The sequence below is a fragment of the Anabrus simplex genome, chromosome 2 (genome assembly GCF_040414725.1).
Source record: "Anabrus simplex isolate iqAnaSimp1 chromosome 2, ASM4041472v1, whole genome shotgun sequence".
Lineage (NCBI taxonomy): Eukaryota > Metazoa > Arthropoda > Insecta > Orthoptera > Tettigoniidae > Anabrus > Anabrus simplex.
Genome location: NC_090266.1, coordinates 355,203,462 through 355,228,995, shown reverse-complemented (window position 1 = coordinate 355,228,995; position 25,534 = coordinate 355,203,462). Strand labels below are relative to the sequence as shown.

Below are 25,534 nucleotides of genomic sequence, written 5' to 3'. Positions count from 1 at the left end.
CAGTTGGAAAATAATTATATCGGCAGGACTGACCACAAATATAAAATTAGAAGGAATTTTAGCAGAAGCGATTGGGGTAAATTTTCATTCATTGGGAAGGGTGTGAAGGAGTGGAACAGTTTACCAGGGGTAGTGTTTGATCCTTTTCCAAAATCTGTACAGATATTCAAGAAGAGAATAAACAGCAACAGAGAAAATAAATGAAGTGTTAGAGGGCATTCGACCGGTGCAGGTTATTGTAAATAAAAAAATGTGTGTGAATAAATTAATTCCATCCCCTGGTCTAAGGAGTTTGGACAGCCAAAGTAGGGGACTGCCTGTAGGGGTGAAGTACAGTGGGGACTTCGAGGGCCCTGGGACCGCTACGGTAGCTGTGAAGGCCCTTCAGGAACTCTGAAAAGTGGTGGCAAAAGGGGCTCTGGTTAAGACGCAGCAGGTCGTTATGCTACTTAGGATCCAGAACGGGTAAAAAAAAAATTGTAAATAAATAAATGCAATGTAAATATTATTGTTATACCAGTTTTATAGTATCATTTGAAGCAATTCCACATACTGTATATCAGTTGACTATATTTGTAAGTAGTACAGGAGATGTTATAATTAGAATTTTGTAAACGATATAAATTTATTAAGGATGAGCTGTGTGTTTAATAGAAAACATTGTTAGCGTAAATTGTATAATATTGTATTATAGGAAAAATTTTCTTCTCTTGTTAATTTAATATTTAGTGCTTGACAATAATGTATTTTAGTGTACCATTTGCCACCGAGGTAGACACCTCATTTGCAAATAAAGAGATTTTGATTTTGATTTGAAAATACTCGATCAAATGAAAAACTACAAATTTTCTCACTTTTAACGAACCGTACTACGGTGGCAATCTAACAGTCCAAAGTTCCAGTGCTGGAATGACCAGGCCACACAGCCGTAAACACTCCTCTGCCAATATTCCGTTACATATGCACACTTCTCATTCCAGTCAGTGTCTCAGAGTAGGGATTGAATAGCTCTAATGCTATGATGAACCAGTGTGTTACGTGCCAGTAGTATCGGGAAATTTATGAAACAGGAATGGCATGCTAAAGAAGAAAGTTACCTAATTTCACAACTACTTCTCGCCAATATTTAGGCAGACTGTTACACTCGTACGACTGGGCGAGTTGGCCGTGTGGTTAGGGGCGCGCAGCTTTGAGCTTGCATCCGGGAGATAGTGGATTCGAACCCCACTCTCGGCAGCCCTGAAGATGTTATTCCGTGGATTCCCATTTTCACACCTGGCAAATGCTGCCAAGGCTGCTTCCTTCACTTTCATAGCTCTTTCCTATCCCATCGTCGCCATGATACCTAAATGTGTCGGTGCGACGTAAGGCAAATTAAAAAAAATACTCGGTACCCAGCAGTAACCCTATCTATCGGAGATGAGTGGAAACAGAAGACAAAAAGCACATCACAACAAACAATGGTCAATGTAATGTTATTGTTGATCAATTTGATGAGCTTTCTATATTGTAGGCCTTCACACCTAGTTTTCTTTCGACTCTATGATATTAGGGCGTCTTATAAAATTATTTATAGTGTAGACTGTAATCCCTCATTCTCCGACTTTACATACCGATTTTCATTAAATCCTGTTTACCCATTTTCTCATGACTCGGCGCTGATACGGACTTGGTAACGAAAATCCAAATTCATGAATATCTCTGATCATAGCCGCTATGGTAACAATGTATAATGCATAAATTATCGGAAATATAATACTACATAACTAAAATATTATGTAGTCTTTATCGATACGACCACTAATAACAATTATTTCGGAATTAAATTTTAGGCCTACCCCTTAACTACCATTTCATTCAGTGTGAATAACATTACTTATGGCCTAGATTATAGCGACTTATTCCTCGACTTTGCATACCGATTTTCATTAAGATGGGGCCACTAATAACATAAATATTTGAGAATTCCATTGTAGGCCTTCCCCTAAACTATAATTTTTCTCAGCGTGAATACAATTAATTACGGCCTAGATTGTAGCGACTTATTCCTCGACTTCCCCTACCGATTTTCGTTAAGATACGGCTATTAATAACAAATATTTGAGAATTAAATTTTAGGCCTTCCCCTAAGCAACCATTTCGGTCAGCGTGAATAAAATTATTTATGGCCTAGATAGTAGTGACTTATTACCCGACTTTGTATACCGATTTCCATTAAATTCTCTTCAGCCGTTTCCTCGTGATGCGTGTACATACAGACAGAAGGCAGACAGACGGAAATTACGGAAAAGTAGAAAGTGCATTTCCTTGTTACTGTGGGCACGACTGATACAGAAATACCATCCTTTTTAAATTCTGAGCAATGTACAGATAAAACTCTTATTATATATATATAAATTGTGTTGCTATAATTCGGAATATGCCTAAATTGTTAGTCTAGATCAGGCCATACTACTACTACTACTACTACTACTACTACTACTACTACTACTACTACTACTACTTCTACTACTACTACTACTACTACTACTACTACTACTACTACTACTAAGTCAGCCTCTGCCCTAAGTATGCATACTGCTCATTCAAAACAGCGCGTCAGAGTAGGGATCGAATAACTGGAATACTATGAAGAACCAGTGTGTTACGTACCAGCTGCATCAGAAAATGTATGGACCAGAGAAATGACATGCTAAAAAAGAAAGTTTTCTAACTCCCCTTCTATTTCCCGCCAATATTCAGTCAGGCTGTTATCCTCGGTACGCAGCAGTAATCCCATCTATCGGAGTTGAGAGGCAGCATAAGAAACAAATAACATCACAACAAACAATGGTCAATGTAATGTTATTGTTGGTATTGTTATGTGCTTTCGATATTGTAGGCCCTCACATTTAGTTTTCTTTCGAATCTGAAATGGCGGTAAAACTGAATAAAACATAAATGATCGGAAATTGTATTCTCTGTAACTTTTGTAATGTAGTACTTTTCGATAGGACCAAAAAACATAGGTATTTAAATTTTAGGCGCCTTCCCCTAAATTGCATTTTTTTTGCTAGTGGCTTTACGTCACACCGACACAGAGAGGTCTTATGGCAGCGATGTAATAGGAACGGCCTTGGAGTTGGAAGGAAGCGGCCGTGGCCTTAATTAAGGTACAGCCCCAGCATTTGCCTGGTGTGAAAATGGGAAACCACGTAAAACCATCTTCAGGGCTGCCGACAGTGGGATTCGAACCCACTATCTCCCGAATGCAAGCTCACAATCGTGCGCCTCTAACCGCACGGCCAACTCGCCCGGTAAACTACAATTTCATCCAGGGTGAATAAAATTGTTTATAGCATAGACTGTAGTTTCTTATTCCCCGACTCTATATACCGATTTTCATTAAATTCTGTTACCGCATTTTCTCGTGGCTCGGCGTCGATGTGGACTTAGCAACTAAAATACAAATTCATGAATATCTGTGTTATCATAGTCGGTACGGTAAAAATGTATAGGACATAAATGGTCGGAAATGTCATTCTGTATAACTTTGGTTATGTAGTATTTATCGATAGGACCACTAATAACAGAAATATTTTAGAATTAAATTTCAGGCCTTCCCCTAAACTACCATTTAATTCAGCATGAATAAAATTATGTACAGCCTATATAGTAGTGGCTAATTCTCCAACTTTGTATACCAGTTTTCTTTGAGATAGGACCACTAATGACGTAAATATTTAAGAATTGCATTTCAGGCCTTCCCCTAAACTACCATTTCACTCAGCGTAAATATAAAATTATTTATAACCCAGATTGTAGCGACTTTTTCTCCGACTTTGCATACCAATTTTTATTAAGATAGGACCACTAATAACATAGATATTTGAAAATTAAATTTTAGGCCTTCCCCTAAACTACCATTTCTATCAGTGTGAATAAAATTATTTATGGCTTAGATTGTAGCGACTTATTCCCCGACTTTGCATGCCGATTTGTATTAAATTCTCTTTAGCCGTTTTCTAGTGATGCGTGTACATACAGACAGACAGAAATTACGGAAAAGTAAAAAGTTCATTTCCGTGTTACTGTGGACATGACCGATACAGAAATGCCATTCTTTTCAAATTCTGAGCAATGTACAGACAAAACTCTTATTTTATATATATAGACTAGCTGATGTACCCGTGCTTCGCTACGGGATTCTCAGAAAGACTGACTTGAAAAACCGCACACTTTCTCACTTTCAACGAACAGTACTACGGTGCCGATCTAAGGGCTGGTTTACACGGGTAGAGTAGCGAGGCGAGTAGAGTAGATAGTAGAGTTAGAGTAGCTACGTTACTCTACCACTGTCTGGTAGAGTTGACACTCGTGTCGTTCATACGGGAGTAGTCATACAGTAGAGTAGAGTAGAGTAGAGTAGTAGCAACATGTCAAGACGTAAGCACATAGTAAGGAAGTGTTTAAAGACATTTGCAAACATATTAATGCAAGAGGTTAGTGAAGCTTTAGAAGAAGTAAATGTGGAAAGAACGGAATGGGTAAGAGAAATTCACTCGGGGCATCAAAATTAATTCTGAGAGAACTTGCGACAGAGTATAAAGAAGAATACAGAAAGTGTATGAGGTTGACGCCTGATAACTTTCAGACATTGTTAGATGCTATAACACCGCAAATTCAAAGAAACGACACAGTGATGAGAGATGCAATAACACAGAAAGTTAAGCTTGAGGTGCCTCTGAAGTTCTTGGCCACTGGTAATAGCCATCAATACACTGTAAATCATGCTGGCGTAAGCGTAATTTGTAGTAGCTTCTTCGTCAAAAATACCCCAATTATTGATCTATGCATATCCTTTTTTTTTTTTTTTTTTTTTTTGTTCGTTGCTTGTACGGCCCAGGTATAGAGTTTAAGCTTCAAGATGTGACATTGTACAGTACTGTAAACAATAATTATTTTGGATATTCCAAACAAAATATGAAAATTATTCAACTTTTTGGGGAAATTAATTTTATTGCTGGAAATTAATGGCAATGGCAAGTGACATGTAGAAGATCCCTATGCATGTTATTAATATAAATAAAGTACACAGTCCTGCACCATTGTCTTGCCTAACTAAAACACGTCGAGACACATGATGAACTCGCTGTGTAGCTCTAAAACTTGAGAAACCTTCATTTAAAGGGACAGTTCAGCTGACACTTGTTTATATTTTATGTTGCATCTTCGAAACTATTATAGGTATAGGTATTTTTAAAATCCTTCGTAGACAATACACCTGCATTTGTTTGACCTCCAAAGGTGTACCTCCCCTTAATATCACTCAGCTATAACGTTACGTTGTGGATGAATAGGCCTAATATACCTAGCTTTTGGTATTACCTTGCAAAATATACTTTACTAAATCACTTAAGAGGGGCAGGAAGATGTCTGCGGCACCACCTCCCGACTTCTTGGATTTACGAATTTTCATCAGTTCTTGGTTGTAGGTACATCGGAATTTTTCATTTATTTTCTGTTTAAGTTCCATTAAACCAAAACCCACTTTACCCAATTTCGTAATCAAGTCCTCTTCCGCCGTCCGTCTCATATTCTTGTTTCTGTAAATAATGCTGTTTATGTTCCATAAACATTCTCTTTCACGGTAAAGTTCTACAAATTTGCATGTTTCTTCTTCCGTCCACTTCATTTTACCGCCAAATAAACGCACAGATTCTCAGTACGCTCAACGGAATACCATCAGAACACATATGGAAATAGTCGAACGACGCGCTAACTGAAAAATCGAGCGTCCTCGGCCTCCTCCGCTAGCTCTCGGAGCTCGGTTCTGGTGGAGGGTGAAGAATAGTGGTAGAGTTACTTTACCACACCGGAAACCCACTCTACTCTACTGTCTACTAGCTACTCTACTCTACTTGCTACTATCCCAGCTGTTTATACTATGCTAGTAGCTCTACTATCCACTCTACTCCCCTCGCTACTATACCCGTGTAAACCAGCCTTAAGAGTCCAAAGTTCCGGAGCTGGAATAACCAGGTCGCAGACTGCCGTGAACACTCCTGTCATTATTCCGTTAAATATGCACACTACTCATTCCAATCAGTGGCTCAGAGTAGGGATTGTATATCTCGAATACTATGATGAACCAGTGTGTTACGTACCAGATATATCAGAAAATGTATGAACCAGAGGAATGGCATGCTAAAGAAGAAAGTTATCTTACACCCCAGCTACTTCCCACCAATATACAGGCAGGCTGTTACAGTCGGTACGACCAGGTGAGTTGGCCGTGTGATTAGGGGCGCGCAGCTGTGAGCTTGCATCCGGGAGATAGTGGATTCGAGCCCCACTGTCGGCAGCCCTGACGATGGTTTTCCGTGGTTTCCCATTTTCACACCAGGCAAATGCCTGGACTGTACCTTAATTAAAGCCACGGCCGCTTCCTTCCACTTCCTAGACCTTTCCTATCCCATCGTCGCCATAAGACATATCTGTGTCGGTGCGACGTTAAGCAAAAAAAAATGGTATTCCGTGGTTTCCCATTTTCACACCAGTCACACCAGTAAAGCCAAGGCCGCTTCCTTCACACCACTATTCATTTCCTATCCCATCGTCGCCATAAGACTTACCTGTGTCGGTGCGACGTCAAGCAAATTAAAAAAACCTCGGCTCGCTGCAGTAATCCTATCTATCGGGGATGAGAGGAAACAGAAGACAAAAAGCACATCACAACAAACAATGGTCAATGTAATGTTATTGTTGATAAAGTTTATAGGGAACGAATTGCAATACTTGTGAGTAGTACCATCTTGTGTGGACCACCGTGAGTCTTCGCTACTTTTGATCAGTACCCCAAAATGACAAATACCATGGTTCTACTTTACTCGCGACATGTACCATTCTGTGGGCCCTTAGACGTGAATTTAGCACCCCTTCAGACATCAAGCATCATTGTGCTTTATAAATTGTCCCTTGGTCAGTAATACTCTAATTAACTACCTTCTTTTTGAGTCTGATCCACTGTTTTTGTTTGTTTGTTTGTTTGTAGGGTTCATGTCCATCCATTCATTCTTCATGACATTTTTTATTTTATTTTAGTCAGTGGATGAATTTGAATTTTTTGTTATTTCATTTCGTACCATTAGGGGCCGATGACCTCGATGTTAGGCCCCTTTAAACAACAAGCAAAATAATTTGTAGCCTAGATTGCAGTGGTTCATCGCCCGACATTACATACCAATTTTCATTAAATTCTCTTCAGCTGTTTTCTATTGATGCATGTACAATCATACATACATACAGACAGACAGACAGACAGACAGACAGACAGACCGACAGAAATAAATTATGGAAAAGTAAAAAATGCATTTTCTTGTTACTGTGGACATGACCGATACAGAAATACCATTCTTTTCAAATTCTGAGCAATGTACAGACAAAACTCTTATTTTATATATATATAGATTTAGGATGGAAATTTATTTTTGGAGATGACTAGTTTTATTTGAATGATGACAAACTTGTTTTAGGTGGAATGTTATTCGATCATTTCAACCGCCTCTTCTTGCTATTCCTGAGTCTTCTGCTTACCTCAGTTTTTATTACTGTGGCACCATGGTGTCAGATTCTGTGGCTTCAAGTGGCATGTATGGTTATACTAGGCATCACTATGGGATTCCTTGACACAGGTAAGTTTGTATTATTATTATTATTATTATTATTATTATTATTATTATTATTATTATTATTAACAAATACATTGCAAGTGGGAAATATCCCGGTGGCAATGCTCGCTTACAGTAGTGTGATGATAAGGTGAAGTTAAAACATAATTACCCGACAACAACAACAACAACAAGAGTACAACAAGCAATTCAATGGAAAGACAATATTACAAGAAATACTACTAGTTTAACATTCTAAATCCAGCATCATAATATACGAATTCACACACAACTTCAATATTTCCAGTGCTTAAAACTACAGCTTACAATACTATAGTTTGAGCTTACTACTAGCTTAACATTACAAGTGATAATAAAGTAAACTTAAAATATAACTACCCAAAAACTACAGGAGTACAACAAGCAATTCCATGGAAATAATTTAGAACAATGCTAATTTCTTCTAGAAGTTCAGTAGAATTTCATATAAACAACTCAGTAAATGCTCACAATATACGTGCCCTTCACACTCAACATGGCTACCACACCGAATACGAGGTTTGATTTTTCCCTGATAGAGGCCAGCATGATGCTGAAGTAATCTTTTTTCTTTTCCAGGAACATGAGATACGAGATTTTACACCCAAAAATGCAAAAAAGTAATTGCTGAAAAATTTTGAGATATGAGGTTTTCATTCTAGGCCATTGATTATGTACTAGGTAGATGTTACATATGTTCAGTTCTGGAGAGTTTCAGAGACTATTTTTATGCATCTAATATTATGGTAACTGCAGGACTAATATTTGATATTGCATTAAAACTCATTTTCCAAGTGAATGTGATGAATAGTTGAGGGAAGGGTCACTTTACATATTTCCGGTTCAAGTCAAGCCCATCGGGCCTGTAGGACGCAGTACCCTCATAAATAAGCAACAAAACAAAACAATCCTTGTGGATACCCTCGTGGCTCATAGAAATCTTATTTATGGCAAGGCTACTGAGGGCATTGTCCTGAAAGAGCACTCCGCTTTAAATAATAACAGAAACGTGCACAATGTGCAAAGTACATAACTCGCTTGTTAAAAAATTGTGTGACTGACACAATTTTCGAAGAGTACTCTGCTTTAACAAGATTGGAATATCTAACCTCAGACATGACAGCAGTTTACCCTGAATGCCGTAGTTGCTAAGTTTTAACAGAAGTATTTGATGTGACACCTGGTTAAAAGCTTTGCTCCAGTCCAGAGTCACACAGTCTATTTGTGAGACATCAGTCTGCTCCAAAGAGAACTGCCAGTTATCAATGACGTTTTGTTAAAAATGTTGTGCAGGATTTTCCCGGAATTAAGCCATGCTGGTTTGGGTTCAGCAGGTTTCTCTCCTTGAGAAAATCCAACATACATTTTGCAACCAGACGTTCCATACATTTACAGACCCCTGATGTTATAGAAACTGGGCGGTAATCATCTACGTTTTCCTTATCTCCATCTTTAAAAACCGGCACTAAGTTGGCTTCTTTCCACTCCACAGGCACAATCTTTGCGCTCTCTTCAACTATTAATGGAATAGTTGAAGAGATCGCAAAGAGACGGCACCAAGGCGACTGCACAATTCTTGCTGGCACTTGGTCCAGCCTGGTCACGGCCTGAGGTCTTGTTTTCAGAAGGCTCTCCTTGACTTCATTTGTTGAAAAATACAGGTTGGTTAGAGGGAAGAGAGGGGTAGATGTTGTCCTTGAATATAGCATGTTCTCTTCCTCGGTACGGGCGGAGAAGTTACTTTTAAATTTCCTGTTGTAGGTGTCTGCAATTTTTTGTGGTGTGGAGACTGCCGTACTGTTATGTTTAAATACAGATGGAGCTCTGTTGCAACCTTTACTTCTGAGAAAAGCCCACAGTTCCTTGGAGTTGGTGCTGAGACTGTGGATGTAAGAATCGTAGGAATCTCTGATAGATTGTTTAGCCTTCCTTGTTCCTAGCCAGCCTGTATTTCTCCCACTCACAATCGGTTGGGTTTCTTTTCCATTTCTGGTACAGGTGGTCCCTTCTTCAAATCTCTCGCACTATCTCCTTCTGTCTGCTGGTTATATTTACTATTGGTGTGATTTCTTCTACTCGTTGGAAGAACATTTTCTTCCAGTCTTGCCATATCTTGTTTATGTCAGTACTGCCGGTGAAATCTGAGGTGAGAACGGGGAGGCGGTTGGATAGTAAAGTCCAGTTTGTTCGGGAAAAATTATAAGCTGTTCTGGTATGGAGTTTAGGAGATGGTTTTATATGGGTCAGTGTTGTGAGAATTGCTTGATGGTTACAGAATCCAGGAATAGTATTAAGAGATTGGACGGACTGTGGTATGTTACTTAGGAAAAGATCAAGGGTTGAGCGTGTTGTTTGCGTAATACGCGTGGCTTCGAACATTAATTGATGAAGGAATAAATCATAGAAAGTGGAAAGGAATCTATTGGCGAGGGGGTTATTTGGAACAGGTGCAGCATTTCTGGACCACATAATTTCTAGGTTGAAATCACCGACAATATAAATGGCATCATAATTTTGTTGTACATATTGTACATGTTGCACGCGCTCGAGAGAGAGGATTAGTTCATCGTTAATTTCCGGCGACGACTTAGGGACGCGATAAATTGATCCAATAAGGAATTTGTGTTTGTTGCATGTCACTTCCACCCACAGTGCTTCGGCTGCTGTCTCCAGGCGATGAACTCTAGTTGGATGACATTCTGGCTTGGCTGCAATTAGAACTCCCCCTGCAGAGCGGTGGGATCGGTCCTTACGGAACAATATCAGCGAGTCAGGGAACACTTCTGAGTCATTAATTTTGCTGGTCAACCACGTCTCATTGACTTATACGATGGTCAGGTCAAGGCTTTCAAGCGATGCGTGGATATTTTGTAACCGACCAGGTCACATAATACTGCGTGCATTGGAGGCAAAAAGTGATAGATTTTTATTTACATATGTACATGTAGAATTATTTACTAAGTCACTGGGCGTATCGCTAGTAACTGTGAAGAATGAGTTTGATAACGGCGGCATTTCACACTGCCAGCATAACCGTGTACGGGAACTGTTCTTTATTTTTCTGAATTCAGACACTGAGAGTTTTGCGCAGGTTCTATGGCAGGGTCGGCCAACTGGCTGGCGTGTGACGTCGGAGAGCCCATGTGACGTAAGAGCGCAGAAGGTGGGGAGCCGCTGTCGTAGAGTGCAACGAAGAGACAGCCTCGCTTTGTAGTAAACACGTGAAGTGCCATACATGCTGGTGGCTACAGCTTTTGTAGACACTTTTCACAAAAAGCCACACAAATCCTTCTTATTTACAAATTTATCTCTTAGTTCTCTATCACACTGTAAATCTAATAAACCTAATTGTAGATCTAGATCAACGTTATCTGCAACATCTGAAAATGGCGTGGTTAAAAGTTGAATATAAGTTTCCAGACACTCCAAATTGTTAAATCTAGGATCAAATTCTGAATAAAGTTTGTTTTTTATGATTTTGACATACCTATCAATATCCTCAGCTGTATAGTGTTAGTGGTACGGTACAGTACAGTACATATGTATGGACGAACCGGGCACATCACGGTCCGAGGAGCTATCTACGCCTCCAATCTTTTTATCTTTATGGGAAGATTTATATTTATTTGTTGAAAATGATAGGATTGCTACAGCTAAATGTTTAGTTTGTAGAAAAGAGCTACAGTATGTAAAATTATATAATTTACAACGCCACTACAATTTGAGGGTGTCAGCGCAACAGTGGTCTAAGCCACTTTAAAAAAAAAAATAGAGAAACAGCAAGTCGAAGTTATACATTTTTGGTTTTTCGTGGAATTTGGAAATCCCCCTTTTTAATTTTTTTTTTTTTTTTTTTTTTTTTTGGTAGTGGTGTATTTCATGATGTTTTGTTTCCTTAACCACAATGTTATAAAGTCTTTTTTTAAGTAGTTTTAGAAATATTGAAGTTTTTATGAGGAACCTATAACTCTTTTTCTTGGTTAGACCACTGTTGCACTGACATTTATTTTTACATGAAAAAGAGGAATTTGAATAAATGTGATGTAATGAATCATATTTTCATCCTAATACTTACTTCACAAGTTTTAATATGAATTTAAAGTGACTACACAGTACACAAAGTGGTTCTGTCAGTAAAATATTAAGATTATAAACTTATCATTACAAGCAAGAGCTTTCGGTTCTGTATACTTTTCCAGTATGTTTTTTGCAAGATTACACAGTAGGCCTACTATACATAATCAGGAATATAAAAAATTTCTTCACTATCATCCTCCACAATATGTTGTATATTTTCATCTTCTTCCGTTCTATTTTGAGATACTTGACTATTGTAAAATGAATGGTGAATGGGTGGAACATATTTCAAAAGGTCGTTAATATCTTTAAGTTTCTTTGGGTTTATTGGCCTTGGGTTGGAATATTTTGGTATTAGCTGAACATGTTGTAGTTCAAGGGTGTGTTTATTCTTTCTTTTTGTCCTTTAACAATATTCACATATGCACCTTGATCTATACCATCTGAATAACAATACCTGACACAATATTTCCATGGTTGTTTAACAGAGACTTTCAGCATTGAAATGTGACTGAAAGCAACAGGTTCTTTGTCCTCAGTAAATTTTCGATTAGTAATTTTATCAGTTAAAGTCTTTGAACTTACAAAATCAACCTGTTGCATTTCAGTTACATTAAATTTTCTTTTACCTGTCCTAGTATTTTTTATAAGATCTACCCATCCAGCAGGTGTATACACATATTTTTCCACTCTTTTTTTTTTTCCTTTCTATGAGTCCAAAGTTCCTATCACAGGATAGGTAGCTTTGACCTGATACTAGATACTTATGAACTATTTCCTTAACATATTGTTTGTGAATAATTTGCAACCAAAAACATACTAAGAATATATTCTTATTTTGAACAAAACAGTTATAAGAATACACAATTAATTTATCAAAATTTTGAAGATTGTTGGAAGTATATTTAATTAAACGTGATATTATTTCATCAGCATCCCGTCCTGCAATATGTTCTGGCCATACATACATGTGCACATCATCTGAGGTACAATCATGCACACAAAAATTATAAGTCCACAGCTGTCTCTTGTAGAAAACTTCACTAGTGTGTAGATGGGGGAGTAGGCAGACCTTGTTGTAAATCGAATGCTGTCACTTTCACAGAACTGTGGTCTTTAGAATAAGCTGTATCAGTCTTTAGATTATTATATGCCTGTTGCGCTTTTAATTGATGTAAATCTAACTCTTTTTAGACTTTTGCTTTTTCAACATCTTCCTCCGCATCTGAAAGTTTTATGCACAGTGAATCACACACCTTGCATGTGTCAGTAGATGGTGAGGAAAAAGAGAGATTTAATTTTGTATTTATAATATCCGTGTAAATATACTCACTAACAATATCTTCAGAATTATGTTCCTGTTTCATCCAAGTAACAAAGTTTATACATCATAGCTGCATAAGGACCTTCAGATAAATATTTCCTGTTTGGAGCAGAAACTCTAGAATAATGACTTTCACACTACGGAAAGCTATGAATATGATTTACAACTAAATTGGACTGATGATCACTAGTTTTATTGGGTCTTCCACGACCATCTTGTTTTGTTGTTCCCTCAGTCTGTTTCTTTGAATCTGCCCTCGAAAGTCTACCATTACTGATTCCAAGCAAAGATATGAATGCCTGTTTGCAAAATATTTTATCACTACCATCTAACAAAATATAATACTCATGGGTGTGTTGTCTCCTGCTCTTGTTTCCACTTGCACCGTATCTTTTCTTCACTAGGTTTACTTTTACACACCCACTTATATACGCATTTTGTAAACTAAAGTCACACATATTCCAAAACCTTTTGAACACTGTTTCACGTTGTTCTTCACTGAAACATGCATAACACTTATATTCACAACCACATGGTGGGCCTTGTTTACCCCCTTTGTGGACTTTCTTGCGTGTTCTCCCTACATATTCTTCTCCTGCGTTTCTTTTCCTCTTCTTTATATTCCTGTCCCAAGAATTTAATACACCTTGACCTTTTACTTCCACGGTTTTCCACTGTTTGTTCATTATTTTCATTGCTTGAGACATCACTCTCACCCTGAGTGTCAGCCATACTTGATGTTATTACACGTGATCCAGATTGGCTGGTTGAGGTTGGACCAATGTTGCACTCAAACAAAATGGAATTTTGTTTGAGGGAAGAAATTAGTGGCTTCTAAATAATATGTATGAGGTAATATTGGTCTATGCCACATGATAGAAAGGTAGTTCACCAACAGATGGCACCAATGTCTCATTTTCCGTATTGGAGAGGGTTAGACCACTGTTGCGCTGACCCCCTCAATTTGTATCACGCTGCAGTTTATGATCAGTATCAAGGCGAGGAAGGGGTGCGTGTAATTACAGAACTAAAAGGTAAATTAAATAACCATGTCGAGCATTCGATCAGTGAGTCAGCAGTTCGACTGAGTTATAAAATTTCATATTTAATTGCAAAGATACTTAAACCGTTCAGTGGTGGTGAATTCATAAACGAATGTTTAATTCTAGCAGGTGAGGAGTTTTGTCTAAATATCATTCAAGAGTTCGAAGTTACCAGCTTGTCCGCGCACACAGTGTCGACAAAAGTTCAAGACCTGTCTGATGATGTCCACCTACAATTATTAGAACTGATAAAAAAAGCTTCCGGGCATACTCCTTAGCAATTGACGAGGGCACAGATATTTCTGACACGGCCCAGCTAGCCGTTTTCATACGAGGGGTTGACAAAAACTTTACAATTTGGGAGAAAATACTGGATTTAGTGCCTATGAAGAATACCACGAAAGGCATCGACACTTTCAACTGCATTGTAAGTGTTGTTGAAAATGCTTCTTTGCCATGGAACAAACTAGTTTCAATTCTATGGTAGGGAGCAATTCTGGACTAGTTGGGCTCATAATATTTTTTTAAATATAGGTTTCCCCAATTGCATAGGTTTGCAGCGAGAATGTTAAGTATTTTCGGTTCCACGTATGCCTGTGAACGGATCTTTTCTAAATCAACAAAACCAAAACATTGAAGCCAGTTGTCAGATCACGATTTGAAGTGTGCTCTTAAACTTAGTGTTTCCTCAAACATTAACTCCAAATATTGCAAAACTAGTAAACGAAACAAGACTACAAAAATCAAGGAAACCCACGAGTGGCAACTGAGTATCGATATCATGAGATAAAACGTATGTTTTGAGTTTACAAATTACTCTCTGTACTACTTTTGTTGTTACTATTAGGACTATTTTTACAGTGGGTGACCGAGCTCGATAGCTGCAGTCGTTTAAGTGCGGCCAGTATCCAGTATTCGGGAGATAGTAGGTTCGAACCCCACTATCGGCAGCCCTGAAAATGGTTTTCCGTGGTTTCCCATTTTCACACCAGGCAAATGCTGGGGCTGTACCTTAATTAAGGCCACGGCCGTTTCCTTCCCACTCCTAGGCCTTTCCTGTCCCATCGTCGCCATAAGACCAATCTGTGTCGGTGCGACGTAAAGCAACTAGCAAATACAGTGGGTGACATTGTAAAACACAGCAATTTTGTGTTCAATATAAGTTCCGAAGGTTCACCGGAAAAAGCAAGTTTAGTTTGTATATGTGGAAATAAAGTTGCTTTATAACTTGTATGCTACTTCATAACAAAGTTACGTTACAATAAATTATGTGGAGAGAAATATGTACTACACATAATCGCATTGTACTACCTGCAGCCCTTGGGCCTCCCCCATGGAATGACGTTGTGTTTCCCCTCGCCCCTCTAGCCATCACTTCTCAGTTACAGTACTAAGTACTTCGTTTCGCTGCCCGAACAGAGTGTGTGATGTGTTACCTGACATCACACGTACACGCAGTTGGCTGACCCTGTTCTATGGCCTTTTAGCGAGCAATTATTACAGTGGAAAAATAATTGGTTCCTCCTACCACTACTTCCGCAAATTGTGCACTGGTGTGGACCCGGGTGTAGTTTGATGTCCCCACTTAGGAGAAGTGCCAAGCACAGCAGTGGCCGATTAGCTACAGGCAGTCTGACAACACCGCTCCCGTCCCTTCGCCGTGGTCGACCTATGGCTGCCATCCCCAGACTTTCAGCACTGCACCACGTCAAATAGTTAAGAGTACATTTTTCACTCACCAATAGTTTTCCAATAGAATTATGTTTTCCAGGTATCCAGGAGGGTTATCTGAAGGGATTATAGCACTTTTGGAGTATTACACTGCACTCTTTACCACCAAAAGTATAATAATCTTGCGCATAACACTCCGTGTCACTTCTGCACACGCCGCCATCTTTAATTTCTACACAAGATACAAAGAACGCAAAAACGCTATCAGATACAATGGACATTCAGCCTTCGGAGAGCACATATGACAGTTCACACCATTTCACAGACATCAGCACCAATCTACAATTCTTGCACATCGAAAATAAAAAGTACATGTTTCAATGTTAAAGAAGCAATCCAAAATTTACATTGCAAGAAAAGATAACAAAACCAATCTGAATGACTATACATTTAAAGAAATTCTCCCCTATTCGCCCTACTTAATTGATGACTCTTGTCGTTTTAAGGGGCCTAACATCTAGGTCATCGCCCCCCCTCCAAGACATTTATGATATCTAATTTTTTTAGGATCAATATGATTTATACCTTTCATTAGAACTTATGGGGTACTTAATTAACATTAGGAAAACATTTACACTTTTTGCATTAGCGCTTAATGAATCCCACATTATGTAATCTCTGACTTAAAGGTCTGGTGGAATGCGGGTTAGGACAGGGCACGACAAATCCTGGGCACCAGGTTGCTGTGGCGCATAACATTCTTTCTCTTGCGACTTGTTTTTCAAGCTGTGTATAATCATCTCCTACTTCATAATTTTTCCAGCTTGATGTCGCTGAACTATTGGAAAGTGCATTTAATAGTACAACCGGCCCCGTGGTGTAGGGGTAGCGAGCCTGCCTCTTAACCGGAGGTCCCGGGTTCGATTTCTGGCCAGGTCAGGGATTTTTACCTGGACCTGAGGGCTGGTTCGAGGTCCACTCACCCTACGTGATTAGAATTGAGGAGCTATCGGATAGTGAGATAGCGGCCCCAGTCTAGAAAGCCAAGAATAACGGCCGAGAGGATTCGTCGTGCTGACCACATGACACCTCGTAATCTGTAGGCCTTCGGGCTGAACAGCGGTTGCTTGGTAGGCCAAGGCCCTTCATGGGCTGTAGTGCCATGGGGTTTGGTTTATTTAATAGTACACAACCCCTCGATATTCCATTCGCAGACGTGCCAAGTCTCCCGATTTGAGCGGGAGACTCCCGATTTTTCATCGTTCCTCCCGATCGCCGGGTCCGATCTCCCGATTTTCAGAGCAATATCCGTAATTTTCGTACTATTTTAAACTCCCGCGGATTTCCTCGTTCTATCGATATATGGCTGAGTATGGCTGGTCGATAGTACAGTAGTTCTAATAATGATACCAGATGTCAGTACGGGGCATGGTGGCCAGTCATGTGCTCCTCTTTGGTCTATAATACAGTCATTCTCTTTGCAAGCGAGTAACATTCTCTATGGAGTAACCTAACCTCAGAAGTAGCACACCATAGCCGTTCTACCCGGGGCAAGACCTGCAGAAGTGCTCGTGTTGTGCCTTAATATTTGTTTTGGCCAAAATGTCAAGAAAGAAATATGATAGCAGTGTTTAAAAGTGCTTATAGGGAAGAGTTTCCGTGTTTGAGAGAATCCAGAAAGGGACTAACGTTCACATTCTGTACTATATGTAGGTGTGATTTTTCAGTTGCACATGGCGGGAAATGCGATATACTCAAGCATATGCAAACGGAAAAACATAAGGGGAGTGTCCAGTGTGTGGAAAGAAACCAAAAACTGAACTTTTCATGAAAAAAACAAGATGTAAATCCTGTGACGAATCCGAGGCGTTATTTACGTCATTTATAGTAGAACATAACCTGCCTGTAAATTGTGCCGATTCCGCGGGACCTTTGTTTTGCAAAATGTTTCCTGATTCGGAAATCGCTAAACGATATGGGTGTGCTAGAACGAAAACAGCGGCTATCATTACAGAAATGTGCATGGAAGAAAGGGCGAATATTGTATCACATTTGCAGGTGAATGCATTTTCTGTTGCTACTGATGGTAGCAATAAAAGCGACTTGAAAATATATCCCATTGTTGTAACATTTTTTAGGCCTGAACTCAATGAAATTCAGAGTTGTCTACTCTCTGTGCCTAATTTAGAAGGGGATGCTACTGGAGCTAACATTGCCAATCTTTTGCTCTCAACTTTTCGGAAATTCTGAGTGGCTCAGACGGTTAAGGCGCTGGCCTTCTGACCCTAACTTGGCAGATTCGATCCTGGCTCAGTCCGGTGGTATTTAAAGGTGCTCAAATACGTCAGCCTCGTGTCGGTAGATTTACTGGCACGTAAAGGAACTCCTGCGGGACTAAATTCCGGCACCTCGGCGTCTCCGAAAACCGTAAAAGAGTAGTTTGTGGGACGTAAAACAAATAACATTATTATTATTACATTATTCAGAAGTGAAATTGTGAGTAAGGATTTTCAGATGGGAACTTTGAAGACTTACAAAATTCCTAAGCACAGTTTAAGTGCAGATGTGTCTTGTTTGTCTGAAAAGGTTAAGGATTGTCATAACATTTCACCTCACTCCTCAGTTAAAAAGAAAACTAAAAAAATGAAACTACTGATGACACTAAGAGCCATGCATTGTCACGTGAAGAACGACTTTTCATGTTCCTTTCATCAAATTTACATAAATCTTTTTGGTTTTTTCTGTCAAGTTTTATGGATATCTTTGAGAATCGAAATGTAGCTCTTCAGTCAAGTATGCCGCACATCCACTTATTGAGGTCACTTTTGGAGGAATTATTGAAGAATGTGATGGCAAGGTTTGTGAAACCACAAGTTATTAAAAGATCCTCCTCTCTCCTTGATGTAGCTTATTATACTCCAGCAAATCAAAAGGATGATTGTGATCTGATGATAGGGAACTCTGAGTTTGTTTTAGTGAACACCTTGAAGTCTGAGAAAAAGTGCATATTCTTTAAGTCTGTTAGAAAGTGTTTCTCTTCATCGTGTGACTACATGGTACACAAATTTCCATTCAAAGATGAAGTTTTAATTAATGCAGAAGTTGCAAATATTTCTGCTATAAGTAAGGCATCATTTTCTAGCCTTGGATTTTTCATTAACAAGTGTCCGAACATTTTGACTAGTGAAACGGAACATTTGGATTAAAAAAAACTGATATTCTGCACTCCCAGTTCTATAACTTAGAGCTCGAAGAAACAGACCTGGCAAAAGGAAGAATTGATTTTCAATGGGCATTGGAATAAGCTGATGGTGTACTTAAATATGACAGACTCTCTAAGTTGATGCTTGCTATTTTATTAATTCCACATAGCAATGCAGAATGTGAAAGGAGTGTTAGCAGAGTCACAAGGACAAAAACACAGTTCAGATCCTTGCTGTCTGAACAAACTTTGGAGAAACTTTTAATCTTGAAATCAGTTCAGCAAGGCAAGTGATTTGAGCAAAAATTTAGTTCCGAGTTTCTGAAGAGGGCTGCTGGTGTGTTGAACAACAATTAGTCGTACTGTGATCACCATGTTTAAGGATGAGAAGTCACATGTTCCTACAGTTCAGGTATGTCCAGTATTTAATATTCACATGTAAATGATGAAATATATATATGTAGGCCAAATAGAATTGTTAATGTATTGAATTATAATGAATTTGTACATGTTCTGCCATCAGTGATGTGTCGTAATACGTCGCGATTCGCTGCCAAATTTCTCCTGATTTTTCACTTTTGAAAGTTTGCATGTCTGCATTCGATATATCGACCTCGGTTAAACAGGAGAATGAGGTCATGTAACGGCTGGGATCTTGGGGAATTATGGGTGATTTCTGCCGGGTTATAAATTTTACTACCATTTTAAATAATGATCAAGGCCGCATTATATAAGCAATGGAAGAAACTTTTGGGTGTCGAAAAAGCCTTTCGTAAAGAAAATATTTTCGACATAGACGTAACTCAAATATACTTCTCGTATAAATTACACAAATAACGTCCTGCGATGCTGCTATACTATCAAAATAGAATCTCTCTTGCTATTGAATTAATTAACAGAATAACAGCTGTTCAGTTACGCCACCTTCTCTCATCGCTTACCGCTTTCGTATGCGTTTTTAATTTTGGATGGTGGTTGATGTGTCATACTCCGCTCAGGGTAGCCAACGCAATGGTTTGCCCTTGAATTTACATTTCAATCGTATTCAAAGCGGCACAAGACAAATCAGTAAAATTAAATTCCTTCAAGGTCTACCTATTCAGTACAAAAAAAGACAAGTCGTCATTGTTTGAAAATATGCACTGTTCCAAATGCTTAATAAATATGGTGCAAGATTATGGACTGTTTGTATTTCTTGTGCAAAGCTATTAATCACAAAATGTAGGCTAAAATGTTATCTTTCGAATGTTGCACACACACTGGGCGAGTTGGCCGTGCGGTTAGGGGTGCGCAGCTATGAGCTTTCATCCGGGAGACAGTGGGTTTGAACCCCACTGTCGGCAGCCCTGAAGATGGTTTTCCGTGGTTTCCCATTTTCACACCAGGCAAATGCTGGGGCTGTCCCTTAATTAAGGCCATGGCCGCTTCCTTCCCACTCCTAGGTCTTTCCAATCCCATCGTCGCCATAAGACCTATCTGTGTCGGTGCAACGTAAAGCAAGTTTTAAAGAATGTTGCACATAATTATCGTGCCTACCTCCTGTTACAAAGTCCTCAACATAAGATGAGTTAAAATCTGGAGTGTTCTGGTTTGAAACTTTGAGGATCATAAACACTATTACATGTCTGTTGAAAATATAAAGAAATGAAAATTTGGATAATTTATTTGGAAAACTGAGGGTTTCCGGACAGATGGCGAGATACATATAACGTGTGGAAAGCCTGATTGCACCTGTGTTCAATGTTGCCAACAAGTTGTTTGTTGCTTTCTGAGGCGTCCTTCTCGGTTCTTTGACCCATTGCCATCCAAATATTTTCCTTGAGAAATGTAACTTGAAATGCGATTATTTTTTCTACAGTTTATGTTATGGAGGCTAAAATGGTTACAAAGTCATACTCATCAAACTAACAAAGGTTAGAGTTTCACTTACTACAGTTAACTGAAGTCCTTTAAGGTATGGTGCTCCTTGAAACATCAATCCATGTGGAGGGCAACTTTGCATTTGTTGCACTCGAAGCAAGATTCCTTCCGGATTCCACACTCGAAACAGCCTTTACATCTCCTTGATGTGGCTGATTTACTTGCTGTAGGAGCAATCGTTCCAGGAAAATGACCCCAGTACCTTACCTTTAGTCTCATTGGAGTGCTACATTGAGATGGACCTCCTATAGTGGCGTTATCAGGAAGGGTGACATCTTTCAGAATTTTATTTGCATATGCATTGGTTTCCTTGCAAATTCCCTCCCAGAAAGTGTCAGTAAGGAACTGACTCACAACGTCATATTCTGTAGCATTATCACCCAGATGCCTCCTGACTACAGTATTTAGCTCCCGAACAATTGCACACGCATTGCCTTTCGGAAAATTACTGGCCAAACTCCATTTTCAATTGTTTGATGCAGTGAGGTTATGTACGAAGTTATCTTCATCCTCACTATCACTTTCACGAGCGGAGTCACAGTTCTCAGACACACTATCACTGCTAAAACTACTATCAGATAATTCTGAGATATCTTCATCTCAACTATCAAGCGGAAATTGCAGAATTCTTTCCTCTTCCTCCTCGCGATGTTTACACGATATATTGCTCCGTTGTAGCATTCATTTCATGAACAAGATTACTCATTTTAGAAGCAAAATAATCCATTGACAAAATAGCCTTCGGATATTAACATTGGCATGTAAACCCACTAGAACTATCTAGGAACGTAATTCTAAAGTACAACATCATAATCAAATGAAATCGGTAGTCAGACAGACGTATTTCAGACTTTAGTACACGGGGACGGTTGTTCCCCGTCATTGCATGTTAATGAATGTGGAACTCTTGACGGCTGTACCCCTCATTGTAGCGGAATGGGTTAAACTTGGTTGTTACGTTTTTGTGGTATTTACGCTAGCATGAAATGTGCTTCATTAAATGAGAGGAAACAGAACAAGCAAAGGCTACTCACAAATTTATTTTCCGTCTCGTCTGTGGCAGAGGAACCGGCTTCAACATCAAGTACCGGTACAGTAAATAATAGTGCAGTTTTAGCACCAGTGCATTGTGTATCCGATAACTCAAAACATTGAAACGCATACACAGTTCTATAAAGCATTCGAACAAATATACAGTTATCCTGCCATTAAAAAAGAAAATCTATGTAAAAAATAACGGCCCATATGACGTGGTGTATCCAAATGGTCCAAACTTGTGTAGAATATCGGAGTATTTAACATCATTCGCGGAACAAATGTGAGAAGTGACTAACGTAACTAATGAAATTCACTGAAGTTAAAACTGGTGTAAAATGTCCAAATAGCTAAATTTTCCCTTAAACTCAAGAGGCTAAAATTGTTAAAATTTTGACGGCACCTTTCAGGCTTAATGGTTAAATGGTCTAAAGCAATTGCCATTCTAAATGGTCCTTCAGGTCCAAATGGCCCAACAGGTATGCTATATCCAAATGGCCCAATACGTCGAAAATTTCCATGTTCTTGTGACCAAATCCAACTCTTCTAACTACATCCTACAGCGAACAGTAACAAAATATTCTAATTTCAGTTCATGGTGTGGGTTACTGTAGTCACGCCCTAGTTCGGGAACCATGGGCAACGGCTGAGTGGCCTAGTAAGTGGTCCTGCGAGTCGGGATAGCAGTTGCTATGGAATGGGAGTAGACATCTCGAACATATTCTAAGGCATGGCCCTCCTTGTGCTCAGGCGGCTAGGACTATACAATTCGCCGGTGGTCCACAACCCGTTAGAGGAGAGATCCTCACTTGCACTGTGTGCAAGTAGGGTAGCATCCTGCTTCATGAATTTACCGAGCTCAGAACATTTTATGCAAGCCTCGGACCTATGGGAGTAACGGAGTCCCACTCCCATTTGACAGGCGAGGGACTCCTTGGAACAACTTGGCGTACGAAATGGAATTCGATGGGAGCTATCAATATTAATGGGGCTTATGGAACAATGAAAGTAGAAATGGCTGAGTCAGCAAAGAGAATGCATCTGGATGTGCTAGGAGTAAGTGATATTCGGGTATGGGGAGAGAACGAGGAAGAGATAGGAGATTATAAAGTGTACTTGACGAGTGTTAGAAAGGGAAGGGCAGAGTCTGGATGTTCAGGATATAGAAAGTGAATGGGTGGCATACAGGGATGCAATAGTAGAAACAGGAAGGGAATGCCTAGGAACAACTGTGTGTAAAGATGGGAAAAAGTGAACATCTTGGTGGAATGATGAAGTGAGAGCAGCTTGTAAACGTAAAAAGAAGGCTTATCAGAAATTGCTCCAAACAAGGGCCGAGGCAGACCGGGATTTGTACGTAGATTAAAGAAAGAGAGCGAAACAAATAGTTGTTGAATCCAAAAAGAAGTCGTGGGAAGATTTTGGTAATAACCTGTAAAGGCTAGGTCAAGCGGCAGGGAAACCTTTCTGGACAGTAATAAAGAAAATTAGGAAGGGAGGGAAAAAGGAAATGAACAGTGTTTTCAGTAATTCAGGTGAACTCTTAATAGATCCCAGGGAATCACTGGAGAGATGGAGGGAATATTTTGAACATCATCTCAATGTAAAAGGAAATCCTCCTGGTGGTGTTGCGAACAGCCAAGCTCATGGGGAGGAGGAAAATGATGTTGGTGAAATTACGCTGGAGGAAGTACAAAGGATGGTAAATAAACTCCATTGTCATAAAGCAGCAGGAATAGATGAAATTAGACCTGAAATGGTGAAGTACAGTGGGAAGGCAGGGATGAAATGGCTTCATAGAGTAGTAAAATTAGCATGGAGTGTTGGTAAGGTACCTTCAGATTGGACAAAAGGAGTAATTGCGCCTATCTACAAGCAAGGGAACAGGAAGGATTGCAACAACTATCGAGGTATCTCATTGATTAGTGTACCAGGCAAAGTATTCACTGGCATCTTGGAAGGGAGTGTGCGATCAGTCGTTGAGAGGATGTTGGATGAAAACCAGTGTGGTTTCAGACCACAGAGAGGCTGTTAGGATCAGATTTTCAGTATGCGCCAGGTAATTGAAAAATTCTACGAGAGGAATAGGCAGTTGGGTTTATGTTTCGTAGATCTAGAGAAAGCATATGACAGAGTAGATGTTCGCCATACTGGGGGACTATGGAATTAAAGGTAGATTATTAAAATCAATCAAAGGCATATATGTTGACAATTGGGCTTCAGTGAGGATTGATGGTAGAATGCGATCTTGGTTCAGGGTACTTACAGGGGTTAGACAAGGCTGTAATCTTTCACCTTTGCTGTTCGTAGTTTACATGGATCATACGCTGAAAGATATAAAATGGCAGGGAGTTATTTAGTTAAGTGGAAATGTAGTAAGCAGTCTGGCCTATGCTGACGACTTGGTCTTAATGGCAGATTGTGCCGAAAGCCTGCACTCTAGTATCATGGACCTTGAAAAGAGGTGCAATGAGTATGGTAAGAAAATTAGCATCTCGAAGACTAAATTGATGTCAGTAGGTAAGAAATTCAACAGAATTGAATGTCAGATGGGTGATACAAAGCTAGAACAGGTCGATAATTTCAAGTATTTAGGTTGTGTGTTCTCCCAGGATGGTAATATAGTAAGTGAGATTGAATCAAGGTGTCGTAAAGCTAATGCAGTGAGCTCGCAGTTGCGAACAACAGTATTCTGTAAGAAGGAAGTCAGCTCCCAGACGAAACTATCGGTCTGTTTTCAGACCAGCTTTGCTTTACGGGAGCGAAAGTTGGGTGGACTCAGGATATCTTATTCATAAGTTAGAACTAACAGACATGAACGTAGCAAGAATGATTGCTGGTACAAACAGGTGGGAACAATGGCAGGAGGGTACTCAGAATGAGGCTATAAAGGGTCATTTAGGAATGAACTCGGTGGATGAATCTGTACGCATAAATCGGCTTCGGTGGTGGGTCATGTGAGGCGAGTGGAGGAGGATAAGTTACCTAGGAGACTAATGGACTCTGTTATGGAGGGTAAGAGAAGTAGAGGTAGACCAAGACGACGATGGTTAGACTCGGTTTCTAACGATTTAAAAATAAGGGGTATAGAACTAAATGAGGCCACAGCACTAGTTGCAAATCGAAGATTGTGGCGACGTTTAGTAAATTTACAAAGGCTTGCAGACTGAACGCTGGAAGGCATAACAGTCTATAATGATTATGTATGTATAAGAAATGATAAGGTCCAGGCACCTTTTCAAATACTACAGCCACAGTAGAAGAAGAGATTGGTGATGGCAAAAAAACGGACTGTAGCTAGATTTCGCTGCGCTCTGGGATAGGAATGAGGCTTCCAAATGGTATAAATCAGGCTTGTAAACTAGACTAATCGCCTTGTCAGTAGAAATAAGGGCATCAACTATCTACAATACCCTCTGTCTAAATGGACATTAAAACACCACGGAACAAACTGCGCTGGGTGAATGAAGTGGACAGAGGCGAAGTCTTTGTCAAAGCAACATCTAAATATAGGCTGCACTGGAGTTAATGTTATACATCTCCCCAGCCGGCAGTAACTAAGTGATACGATACT

General features: G+C 39.4%; 1 protein-coding gene across 3 annotated transcripts in view; it reads left to right on the top strand.

Annotated features, from left to right (window-relative positions):
- Positions 1-25,534, top strand: part of LOC136864135 (uncharacterized) — a 210,154-nt gene that overhangs the window by 164,454 nt on the left and 20,166 nt on the right. For all 3 annotated transcript variants that reach the window (XM_067140758.2, XM_067140757.2, XM_067140756.2), the window contains one exon: positions 7,515-7,673. In XM_067140758.2, coding sequence (XP_066996859.2) covers positions 7,515-7,673 — 159 coding nt within the window. The remainder of the gene's footprint in view (positions 1-7,514; positions 7,674-25,534) is intronic.